At 47.1% G+C, this 13,049-nt stretch overlaps 1 protein-coding gene across 1 annotated transcript in view; it reads right to left on the bottom strand.

Moving 5' to 3' along the window:
* The window catches only part of FAM135B (family with sequence similarity 135 member B), a gene marked incomplete at both ends in the record, with an annotated part of 172,254 nt that overhangs the window by 128,362 nt on the left and 30,843 nt on the right, over positions 1-13,049 (bottom strand). Inside the window, one exon of the mRNA XM_080802103.1 lies at positions 4,540-4,619. Within this exon, the coding sequence (XP_080658229.1) occupies positions 4,540-4,619 (80 nt within the window). The remainder of the gene's footprint in view (positions 1-4,539; positions 4,620-13,049) is intronic.

The raw sequence follows: 13,049 nt of genomic DNA, 5'->3' as shown, positions 1-13,049 counted from the left end.
CTTGACCTCAGGAGACAAGAGACGACCATCTGGGAGACCCACGAAAGGTAAGCAAGGCTCAGAGGCAAGCGAATCACATTTTAAAGTTTCTCACTTCCGGCTTCTTTTCCTGTCACACCCGAAGCCTCACATCTTAAGTGACCAAAATTCATCCCTGTGTCTCTTAGGTCCCAGGTACTTTGGTTTGTTGGAGGCACCTGGAAGGTTTGGGGATAGCCCAGAGATGTCCTGGCCTCGGCGGGCTGACGGATCGCCTGTAATTTACACTTTGTTATTTCCAGTGGTGACCAAGGTGCTGCGGACTTCAGATTCCCACCGGACACCAGGGCCAAACACCCCCCACTGCTGCCACGTCCATAGAGCAGTAGCCCCCATCTGCCCTGCCCCCGGTTCCAGGAACAGATGGGACACCGGTCACTCTGGCTGTGAAGTCAGCTGACTGCATGCATGTCTGTTCTGGATCTTTCCAGAACGCCTGGGGAACAGTCCCTCCTGAGTTCAGAGCCCATCACGGTCTATTCTATGATACGCAGCTCACTAGACAAGAAGAAACCTTCCCCAAGTCATCTTTTCAAAACATACTGAAAAAATAAAACACAGTGGTGGGCAGGTAATGCTGCGTTTCACATGGAGCATTATTAGTTTTCTCTTATTTACAGAATCCAACCATAAACATCAAGCCAGGAAATTCGACGAACATTTGTTTCCCAGAAGAAGGAGTATCTAAATCGTCTGCTTCACTAAAACTGTGGCTACCAGGGGACAGCTATGTTGAAGAAGAGAGCAAAAATGTCTAATTTTGCCTCTTCATTTATGAGACAACATCTCATGTTTGAACGGCATTGGATTTGTAGCTCCGGAATGTTCTCATTTCAGCGGCCAACCCGCTGCAAGGAAGCCTGTGTGCTTGGTCGGCACGACTTGACACCCTGGCCCCTGGCCCCACCGTTTCTCTTCCGCCCTTGGCCCTGCCACCCCTCATCTCCCCCACCCTGTGCTCAAACCTGTGCCACTCAGGCCCCAACATTTTGCTACATCTGCCCATATCATCCTTTCCTACCTTCTGTGGGCTGAGCCAACCTCTGCTCCCAATTCCAGATCTCACTTGGGACCCCATCTCAATGTCTACCTCTGCTGGACTCGTGGGACACTTCTCCACCTCCCTTGGAAGACTGTGAGTTATCTCCAAAGCAGCAAGGCAGCCTCCCATCCCCAGCGCTGTGTCCCAGGGACGCGCACGGGGCAGAGTGCTGCTAAGTGAACCACCACTGTGTGCACAATGGAGACACTGACTCCAGCCAACAGGTACCATGAGCTTACTCAGTGCCAGGCACCGTTCCAGGCATTTCCTTGCATAATTCATTTGATCCTTAACACAAACCTGGAGGTAGGTACCTCTTAACAGCCCCACTATATGGGTGAGGAGCCCCAAATCAATCCATCAATCCATCAAATAAAAAAAAAAAAAAAAAACACGTTTCTAAATCCACACAGTGGGCAAGTGTTGGAAGCAGGGTTTGAGCCAGGAAAGCCCAGAGCCCGGTTCTCACCACTACTGAATTCTGCATCTCTAGACACAGCAACCTTTTTCTTTTTCTGTTTTAAAGATAAATGGAACAAAACAGCCAAATGAAACCATTTGTGCCTTCAAGACCACTCCATTGTGTCCCTGCAAGACACAAGAGTGTCAAAGACAACATTAAGTCCCACACGCTTTGACTCCTTTGGGTTGTTTCTCAGTGTATCATACCTCATCGTCTAAACATCTATTTCCTTTCTTTTTGCTTCCTTAGAACTATGTGCAGGTGATGGAAATCATGTCTGGTTAATTGTATGCAGACATGACCGTTAACACTGCCTTCATCGTCATACCTGCAGACGGCGTCTCATCGGGAGTGGAGTACATTTCCCTCCCCTTGAAGGTGGACGGCCTTGCACCTGGCCTTGACCAATGCCATGTGGGGATGTGGGGAAAGGACCCTGTGCCAGTTCCCAGCCAGCCTGTCAGAGACCGAGGCTCTCCTTTCTCCCCCAACCCCACCGCCCCTCTCTTTCAGTGAACTGAGCCACTGTGTAAGAGGCTGGCCCACCCAGCTGGAGAAAGAAACCCAGCGGCTCCCTTGAGAGTCCGGCCACACCAACCGAGGATCAGACACGTCTGATGTCATGATCTCCGACAATCCATCCTGTCTGCAGAAATTTCGGCAGAAAGCAGCCCGTGAATGACCTGGCTGAGCCCAGCCAGCTCAAAACATCGAGAATAAATCGTGGTTTTAAACCACTGAGTTTTGGTGTGCGTGGCAGTGCGGTGACATCTATCTGAAAATAATGCAACCGGAAATTCTCCTCGAGTAAGAAACCACAAACGCTCTCTTACTCACTCACGGGGTAATCCTTACGGTGGTTATTGCTGGCCTCCATGTTAGCGTTCCACTTTGAATAGTGTGCTCCTGCATATTCCGCGGGCACCGCAAGTGTACCCCAGTTATCCCTGCGTCAAACCAGACCAAAGAAGAAAAAAAAAGCTTTTTTTCCCCCCTCCCCCAAACTGCATTTCATTTGTCTTTGTTTCTGTGTGGCAAAGTGCTCCTCTCCCCAAGCCCCTCCTGGGCTCTGCCAGCAGCTGAATGTCTGGCAGCTCTCTGGTCCTCGTGGTGGTGGGTGGGGACCACCAGCTCCAAGAGAAGGCTCTACGGATGAAGGAAATGAGCTCAGGCTCTAGAGACATGGGGAAGGAACGGAGTCCTTGTCAGGAACCTGGGGATGCTGGGAGAAGGTGGGCTGGGGCGTGGATCCCGCCCGGATGCCAGGTCCCAGCTTCATCCCTGAGAACGGAGCCCGCTCTGCAGCCCTGACTGTGTGGCCGCTCACAGGTCAGACTGACGGACACTGACATTGGGCCGGTTACTCTCCAGGAAATTGACATGCATAATCTCTGTGAATGTAAAATGTCCTTCTCCGTTATAATCTCCAAGACTAGGAAGCCGCAGAGCATGGGTTTTGTATCCTCATTTTTCAAGTGAGGAATTAAATTTCCAGTTGCCAGTGCCTTGGGTCACACAGGAGTTTAGGCAACGGCAGGATTCCTACCCCCTCTGCCAATCAGACCAACCTCCTTCCGGCAGGAAGAGGGTGGAGACGGGGCGCTACACAGGCAGGGGTGAGCTGGGAACCACAGGCTTCCTGAGTGCACACAGGACACGGCAGACCAGGTGCCCACAGTCTGGGTCACCTGACTTCTTCCCTGGAGAGAGGAGCAGAGTGGAAGACAAAGACACCCTGGGAACGGGCCGACCTGCCTAGGACTTGACACTGAACTCTGCCCAGCGTTCAGAAAGGAGCAGGTGGTCTCCAGCGTCTTTCTATATCGAGACCGTAGGCTCTGATCAACCTGCTGCCCACGGACCACCATCAGTCCTTGATGTGGTCCTGTGCGGTCTGGGCAGGCTGCTCATTCCCACACCGTCCACAGCCCTGCGGGTGGAACGAAGCAGACCCCTGTCTCCATCCTCAGCCTGGGGGTAGTTTCAGGACCTGTAATTCCATTCACTGTAATATCACTGCCCGTAACGAAGTGACCCAATTGCCAGGGAAATTCCAAAAGAAATTCTTTGAAGGGAAGCTATGACCAGAGCTTTCGACTCTACCAGTTTTTTTTGTCTGTAATAATCTTCACTACATCTATTTGTAACTTTAAAGTTAAGCAGATTTTCCATAGTTCTTTTTATCTCCTTAGCTTCTCTCTCGTCCATCCATATAGGTTTTCTGTTTTGTTTTTAAAGATTTTATTTATTTGAGAGAGAGGGAGAGAGAGAGAAGCAGACTGCCCGCTGGTCAGGGAGCCCACCACAGGGCCCAATCTCAGGACCCCGAGATCACGACCTGAGCCAAAGGCAGACACCTAACTCTCTGAGCCCCCAGGAGCCCCGTCCATCACTTCTTCTTGTGAGGATGTGACTGATCCACACATTTACCCAAACACACTGTTTCCTCTTGGTGCCTATCCTTACCTCTTATGTAACAAGCTCTTTATCTTGGACTCAACACTCCATTACACCAAGCACCTGCTGGGAGTCCTGGGTGCCCACGAACAACCCAGCCTCCTCCAAGTCAGAACCTGGGCTGTCCTTGGCCATCCTTCTCGCCAAGCTGGGAGTGTTGATTATGACTCCTCCTTGTGCTGGGAAGCACTACCCCAACTGCCAACTTATTCAGTCCCCTATAACTAGCTGATGATCGGGATTGACAACAGGACGCCATTTGCCATCGTCTTCCTCTCTGACTGGACTCGAGCCAACCCTTCACAGCCAGGTTATCCCTGGGAGAGTGTGCTTTCCTTCAGCCAGGTTCCCCTTGCAACAATGTACACACATGGCTACACCAAGAGTGGGCATCCCTTTCCAAAACTCACTCATCCAACATTCAACACGATTTACTGAATGTCGCTCCGTACGCTGCACTCTGCTCTGCCCTGGCAGTAGTTATAAATGATGGTCCACCAGTGGAAAACAAGGGCCCCGCTGCCATCTTCCCGCTCACCTGTCTGCCCGACGATGGAGGCGCTCAGTCTGTGGGGGATCCTTGAGGACACCTTCAAGGTCACTCGGATCTGGTAATACCTAAGGAAAGAACAGAGAACAGGCAGATGGAGATCAGACTCCTTACTCTTGGCTTCTTCTAAAAGTACCTAGACTTACTCCTAAAGGCCAAAGGGAACCATGGAAGCTTCTAGGCAGTGTGCATGATCGTTTGGCATCAAGGAGGGACAGTGGGAGAGGGATAGGATATGACCAGGATGGAGACAGGAAGTTGAGTTGAAGTGAGATCATAGGAGACACATACCAGGTTGGTGGTATCGGGGAGAGGGAAAGGGATAGATGAGTTAGCCATATGGCACAGGTTCATTAAGGGGCATGGCTTTTGTTTAGTCAGGAAAGTCCATTCTATGGGAAAATAGAAGCTTTAATGCACAGTGCAAAATCCGTACATAAACTGAGTCGCTATCAGGTTGCAACAAGAACTCTTCCTTTAGAAACACAGCAGCTGGGCTGCCAGTCCTGGGGGTCTTACCAGCTACTTTTCCAACATATTTCTGGGCCCTCCTTTGTAAGACACCACTCCAATTTCTAAATTCCATCATGTCGGGACATCGTGCAGGTTCCCGGACTATCAGTCACCCTCCTAGCTGCCCCCTTCTACCACAGGTGCAGAAGCACTTCCCCAGCTCCCAGCCTTTGCAGGCAATGGCTCTTCTGCTCGCAAGCACTCAGGAACACTGCTGGCACCATGCTGTCCTCCCCTCCCACCGGTGTCCAGCCCACGGTGAGATGGGACGTGAATTAAAACAAAGGGAGAAACAGAAGTAAAATGAACTATGAACACACGGGTCTCCACTGGTTCATCGAGCTTACGGTTGGGGGAGGCGCTGCAGGGGGTGAACATACTCATAGAAGGTTCTGTTGACAGGCTTGTGTTTGCCGTGTGTGTGTGTGTGTGTGTGTGTGTGTGTGTGATAACCAGAGGAGATACGGAGCAAGGCACCAGTGCTGGATTCACAGCTAGAGTTCGGGTGACATCACTGGGGAGCTGTGTGCTTTTGAATACACCACACAACTTCTCTGAGCATGTTTCTGTATCTGTAAAATTAGGACTATGAGAGAAAGAAAGAAAGAAAGAACGAGCGAGCTATGACATCTGTTTCCAGGAAAGACGGGCTAGACACACGTTTCCCCATCCCCTTCCCACTACGCACAACTAAAACTTCTAGACGGCGTATATAAAATGAACAAAAGATTTTTACAGATGAAGAAGAAAACCAACAGTCTAAGAACCCAGGGTCCAGAGGGTGGGTTCTCTGCACTTCCTGCCTCGTAAATCTCAGAGAGAAACTAACTACCCAGAAATTCTAATGGCTGCAGACAAAAAAAAACAAACAAACAAACAAACTTTAACAAAAATGCCCATTTTTTCTAGACAAAGTACCAGAAAAGGGGCAACCTCGCAAGACAGAAAACTTTTAGACAATAGTGGTTGTACTTCAGCCACAGTACACAGAAAAATTGTGGCCTCATCTCCATCCATACCAGCAAAGGCCACATTAGAGCTTGAATGCCCACCACTGCCAACCTTGAACGTGGCAGCTTCCACACCTGGTAAAGATAAGATCTTTGAGGAGGGAGCCGGATTCTCACTACTAACGGATGGTGATGAGAACCCCACCTTTTCTAAGTACAGACTATGTGGGGGGCCTGAGTTTCTACCCCCACTCCACAGTGATGAGGGCACATGTTTGCTCAAATGATTTCTGACAAAGGTTCAAGAGCCGTTCAATGGAGGAAAGGTACCCTTCTCAGTCAACGGTCCTGAACTGATTAGTTATCTCTCCATAGGCAAAAAACCAAACCAAACCAGAACCAAACAAAAAGCTCACCTTCTACAAAAATTAATTCAAAGTGGATCAGAAACTTGTATGCAAAATGTAAAACAATTAAACCTTCAGGAAGAAAAATAAAAGAAAGTTTTAAGATCTAGGGATAAGTGATGAGTTCTTAACCCACACTGAAAGCTGACCCATACACAAAAAAACTGAAAGGCTGGACTCCACCAAAACCTAAACCCTCGTGTCCGGCCGTGTTGTACCACTGAGAGGAGCGTCAGACGAGCCACATGGTGAGAGAAAATATGGGTCAGTCACAGGCAGTTGACCCTCATTATTTACAGATTCCGTATGTGTGGACTGACCTACTTGGTAACGCGTATCCACAACCCCACACCCGGTACTCAGGGGTCTGCAGCCACTCAGACGTGCCTCTAGATGTGCAAGTGCTGACGCCCCCGTGCACCTGTTTTGCCCGAGCTCGAGCAGGACCACACTACCTCTGTTTTCAGTTCTCATGCTGGAAACACATGTCCTCTGCAGTCTGTTTAGTGCCAGTATCTTTTCTTTTCTTCTTCTTCTTCTTCTTCTTTTTTTTTTTTTTTTGTATTTCTGTGCTTTTTGTTGTTGACTCTGCTACTTAAAATGGCCCCTAGTGTAGAGCTGAAGTGCTGTCCTATGTCCCGAAGTAGAGGACATCGGCAAAGACAACAGTGCATTAGATGAGCTGCACTCAGACTGTGCCCCTGGCCATGAGTTCAATGCTAGTAGATCGAAGATAGATGATAGATAGACAATAGAGAGATAAAGAGATATATGATAGATGATGATAGATGATAGATAGATGATGGATAGATAGATAGACAGATAGATAGTGCTGTCTTATATGGAAACACACCTAAATCAAGGTTACGTATTGACCAGCCGATAAACACACTGTGACCCAAAGGCTCCCAGCCCCTCACTCTCTTTCCTCAGGGAGCGACGGCTCATTACATGGAGGCACTTGAAATTGAGAAATCCATGGAGGAAGCACAATCACATACAAGCTCACAAGTCTGTGTGAGGGAGACTGAGGCAGGACGGGAGCTTCCCGCCCGTCCACAGGAGACGCTGCTCCTTGGCTGTCGCTAATCACCACTGTGCAGAAAGGCTGACTGTGCATTGCTAGACCTCTGGGGTTTTCAAGGGAAGACAGAAATTTGGATTTTTAATAAAACATCTTTGAAACGTGCTGTTGCGTCATAAATTAATGACAGTGACGAGGCATAACTGCTCTATTGTCGACAGAACGGAACGCATTGGCCGGCGGACTCCCCATGCGCCAATCACCAGCAAACGCTGATGGACACAAACACAGGAGGTCGCTTCTGGTGCTTCCTTAATGAAGAGACCCATGCAGCTCAACAATCTCATCCCACCGCCACCACCGCCGGTTTTAATATTCTAATGGCTTCTTCTCTGAACACGAAATGGGTCACTCCTTCCCCAAGGCGATCTGTCACTTTTCTACCAGGCGGTGCTTGGAGCAGTTGAAGTTACGCTCAGGGCTTACTCAGCACCACTTCCCGGGGCCCGGACCCACAGCTTCATGGAGGCAAACCTGTTGCAGCCTCTGGAAATCCTCTGTGAGAGAAAGTGTCATTTCAGGGGCTACCCAGAGAAGACGCTGGAAATATGGAACTACTTATCCAGCAGCAAAGGGCAGCCAACATTCTAATCCAGAGATAAGTGTACTTTTTTTTTTAAATTTTTGGCTGCAACACCTCACAGGAATCACGTTTTATTGCATACATTAAAACCTTTTATAGCCAATTCCGAAACACTGCCCGAGTTCCTATTCCTTAAAACCACTGGACGTTCCGGAATCTCACTTCAAGGAATCAGTCATCGTTTTGAACTTCAGATGTGTTAGAGGCACAGGTTAAAAGAAATGTGTCAATTAGACCGGCCCAATTGGGCTCTGCCCTGATTAAACAGAATGCTTAAACCCCTTTAATAATTCTCTTTTATCTGACACGAATGTCTGCCCGGTCATGAATCCATAAACCACGTGTCCTACCTGGCATACATGATATCGTTTGATCCCTGCAGGAAACCTTTGATACCCTTACTATGATTTCCATTTTAAAGATGAACCCCCCCCACCCCGCCCCGGAAATGAAGGGATTTGTCCACGTTCAACACATTCAGTAAGTAGTGTTAGCACATCTCCAGGCATGGTCCTATTACTTGCCACATGGATTTCCTTCAACCACCTTAAATCCACCTTCTTCCAGCTGGGGTCATTCACGAAGACGGACGAAGAAGGGAGCGGCTGGTTCAAGTCCTTGGGAGGTGAGCGAGGGGTGGGGGAGGGAGTCGCAGAAAGAGTGGAAGAAGGAAGGGGAGCCCAGGAGGGGGAACCTTCGGACAGTGTGCCAGCATGTTCGTCTTGATCTGCAAGTGACTCTTTTTGGGATATAAATATATATACTCATTTTTAACCTTACGGGCTTCCATCTGTAAGAACGGCATAAACTATGCCCTTTACAGAACGTGGTAGGCAGAATAATGCCCGTTCCAAAGACAGTTGTGTCCTCTGCTCCAGAACCCGTAACAGAGAATTAAGGTTGTAGGTGGAATTAAGGCTGCCGACCCCTTGGCCTTGAAATGGGATTATTCTGCATTTCCTAGGTACATCCAATGTAACCACAAGGGTCCTTCCAAATGGAAGAAGGGGGTAGGAGAGAGAGTGATAGGGTAACACGATACGAGAAGGACCCTCCCTGCCACTGCGGCCTTCAAAGATGACAGATGCCATCAGCCCGAAAATGCAGGTGGCCTACATGCACCGGAAAAGACAAGGAGACAAATTCTTCCCTAGAACCTCTGCAAAGGAATACAGTCCTTGTAACAACCACATTTTAGCCTAGGGAGTTCCATTTCAGATTTCTGACCTCCAGAGTTGTTAGATTATAAATCTGTGTTGTTTTGACCACTTAGTTTGTGCCAATTTATTATAGTAAACTAGTACATGCAGACTTTCAGATTTTTTCCTCGTGACAAAGCTAATGCTGGAATGACTATCCCATGTTACCAATAGACAAAATGACTCAGAGAGGTTAGGTAATTTTCCTATAGTCACATGGCTAGTTATTGGAAACTTTAGGGATTAAAATGCAGGGCGGTTTGAGTAAACCAAGCTCTTATTTGGGGGAGGCAAATGCAGGTGTTTTAAACTTCATTAGGCTCCCCTCAGCTCCCATCACTATTATCACCAGGAGTCCAATCACATTCTCCCTGTGATCACTAATGCATTTCCCTTTGTTTTCTCAAAAGCACCTTTAGAACAGGAATGCTATCTCCTGCTTCTTTTATACTCTTTAGAGATCTTAGCACTGTGTAAAGAGAGAAAAGCATCTAATAAACATTTGTGCTTGGTTGACTATAGAAATATCCACTGCCACCAGCTGCTAGAGGAGGAAAACCAGGTCCTATTCATCTCTGTATTTCCAGCAATTAACATGGTGCTCGCGCACAGTTGGCATTCAATCAGTGTCAGAGGAATGAAAGAAAGAGAGATAAAGAAAGAAAGACTGATTGATTCCAGTAACAGAGACTCCTTCAAAAACCATTGGGTTATATAACCCATTCCCAACATCTACAATTCTGAGAGTGACTAAGAATCCACATGCAATTTTTTATGAAACTAACAAAACTAGAAATGATATTCTATAATGGGAATACAGAGATCTATGACATTTTGTTACAATCACTTTCATATCAGGCATGATATGCAACAACTGCTCTGACCCAGAGACAGGTGACACAACCTTAAAGTACAAATCGCTGTGTTTGCGTCCAAACTGAGACTCTGGAGTCAAAACACCTAGGTCCCACAGCCAAATAGATGAACTTCAAATAATAACTCTCCTTCTCTGAGCCTCCTTCCTCACAGGTGATGATATCTGTACTAGCTTCACAGAACCATCACATGCGGCAAACGGGACGTGCAGGTATAGCCCTTAGTACGACGCTCAACCTTTAGTATTTCAGTAAAGAGAAAATATTGTTACTATTAACTAAGACATGTGGAACAGACATCATGCCCCAGCTGTGATCCCAATCTATCCACCCTCATAGGTGAGGTGAAGCTGGGGGAAAGGTGATTGCTCGGGTGGGACGAGGTTCAGAGATGCCTGTGGCACGTAGTACTTGGTAATACAAAATGGCGGACACAAGAAGTAATGCTTTGCTCTGACTTGGCTGTGCCCACATGGCTAAGAAAAAACCCTCTTTCTTTGAGGCTTCTGAGGCAATAAAGCACGTGGTTATGAGTGTGAACTCTGGAACTCTACCCTGACGGCTGTGTGACCTAACTTGACAATGGAAGACCCAATGGTCCCAAGGTGAATCTCTCTGCCCTAATGGGGAAGACAGGGTAGTCATGTCAGTAAGCGATACCTTGGTTTCTAAAACATCAACTAAAAAAAGACCCAGGAAATGACCAATATATTTTTACTGTACACTCATAAGCTGACTCATCTCTTCTGACCGTGTCCACCCACCGTAACAGGACTACAAACCACTCTGTTGGATCTGATTGGTCTCAACAGCAACTAATGAGACATTTTTCAAGAAAAGTCCACTCTAATACTTCAGCAAAACTTGTCTGGATGCGTCAGTATGATCAAAACCTAAGGATTATAATAGTTCAGTCAGATGCCACTGATGTTTACTGGGATGACTTTTCTCACTCCCTCATTCCCATCTCCTCACCCATCTGGAGGGGCCAGAGAAAGAAGCATGCCTAGCTAAAGACACGCACCCCTCCTGACTCCCTTGCAGCTAGGAGAGATCATGTGATTGTCTCTTGGTTAATGACAGAAAACCATTCATTGTCTGATGGAGCAAAGAGGAACACTCTTAAAGCAGTCTTGGGTTTCATGACCCATGGGCTGTCTGTCCTTTCTCTGACTTTGTCTCCTGACTTTATCTCCTGACTTTATACAGAAAGAAAATAGCAGTGGGCATTAAAACAGCCATGTTTTGGCCATGAAGATAAAAGCCATGTGAAAACGATGGCAGAGCAGAAAGACAGAAGTCTGAGTCCTTCATGTCCTTGGTGACATGATGGCACGGTCTACTTCTAGATTCCTTGTGACATCTTGTAATTTTTAAGCCAGGATTAGTCATATGTCTGATCATTTGAAGTCAAACACAATCCCGATGGGTGGGATCTGATTCCAGACCTTATTGGGGCCACATTTTCTATGGGGGAAAACTCAGAAGAAGCGACATTGGCAACTTCATTTCTCTTACTGTCTTTCCTCTTAACGGTAGAAAGCTGAGTATTTCCTTGCAATGAAGGCATTAAAATCTAAGAATCCAGGTTTGACTTTTGGGTAGAAACAACGCAGATATTTTTGTCTACTGGCGTTGAAAGCTGCTCCATAAGGGGAAAGGGTCCTCTCTGTAAAGTTCAACGGAAATCATTGCAATGCAGTCACCGACAGGGTTTGGTTCTAAAGCCCAGATAACAATAAAATGCGTTTCGCTTAACTCTCTGGGTATGTTATGAATCTATGCGGATGTCCTGAAAACTTCAGGGACATGGGTGGTCAAAGGTTGAAACTCAACCCCTGCGTCCTTTCCAACTGTGACCGAGGCACCCCTCTGCCATTATGTCAATCCTTCGTGTCTGGCATTCTTTGGCGTGCACACCAACAGACGCCACACTGACTTTTCATGAGAGCTCTATGAATTATATATTACATTCCCACTTACAAGTACAGAAATAAGACTTTCTAAAATCCCCTCAGTCTTGGGTAGTTGTCTCATACAGATATACAGATCAGGACTCAGCTAGAGATCCCAGGGGATTCCCCTGCACAGACCTACAGCGAGCTTGCTTGGTCACTCTATCTCTCTCTCTCTTAATAAAAGAACTAAGTTGCAGGCACTTAATAAATATTTGTTCAATCAAATCATCTTTAAATCAAATGTCTATAAAAGTCCATACACAGTTACTGCATTCTTCATGGTGTTTCCCCCACCAAGCCGGGATGCGGCAACAGTGTATAACTTCATGGTGTTTGACCTCAAGTTGGTACCTTGAAACTGGCCAGGGTGGGAGAATTTACACCATGGAAATCAACAAATGTCATGATGTACTTTTTTTGAGCCACTTTTTAAACAGCATGCCCCTGCACCCTTCGTGACCACCTCTCCAACCTTTTAACCCAAAGGAAATATGGAGCCCACACAGATTAAATAAGAGGGCAATTTGGAACAGTTCTAATAAAGTCACTGTTAAGTAGGCTTCCAAATGCTGAGCCGTCATGAAAAATCTATTTCATTGCTCTGAGATGCCTCATGGAAAAAAGCTGTACTCAGTAAGCTCGTGGGATAATTCTCCTGTGAGCAGGAGGGAAGATGACCTTTGCAAGAAGCATGGCATGTGAGTATAGATTTCAAAGTCTGAACAAAATAGCTCTTTGTTCTTCCATATTCTCCTCTTCCTGCTCAGGTTAAAAACAGGGAATCCCATATTAACAATAATGGCAATGATGATGCTTTTTGTCCAACTGAGGACAATTTAAATTCTCTGCACTTTGATGTGTTCACTTGCAAATGGGGTTGGTCAGTTACCTTCTGGAGTTGACAGAGACGGAAATCACAGTCCGTGTGC

Source organism: Martes martes, assembly GCF_963455335.1.
Source record: "Martes martes genome assembly, chromosome: 4".
In the NCBI taxonomy this organism is placed as follows: Eukaryota; Metazoa; Chordata; class Mammalia; order Carnivora; family Mustelidae; genus Martes; species Martes martes.
Note: the sequence above shows the minus strand (reverse complement) of the source record. Positions and strands in the feature narration are given on the sequence as shown.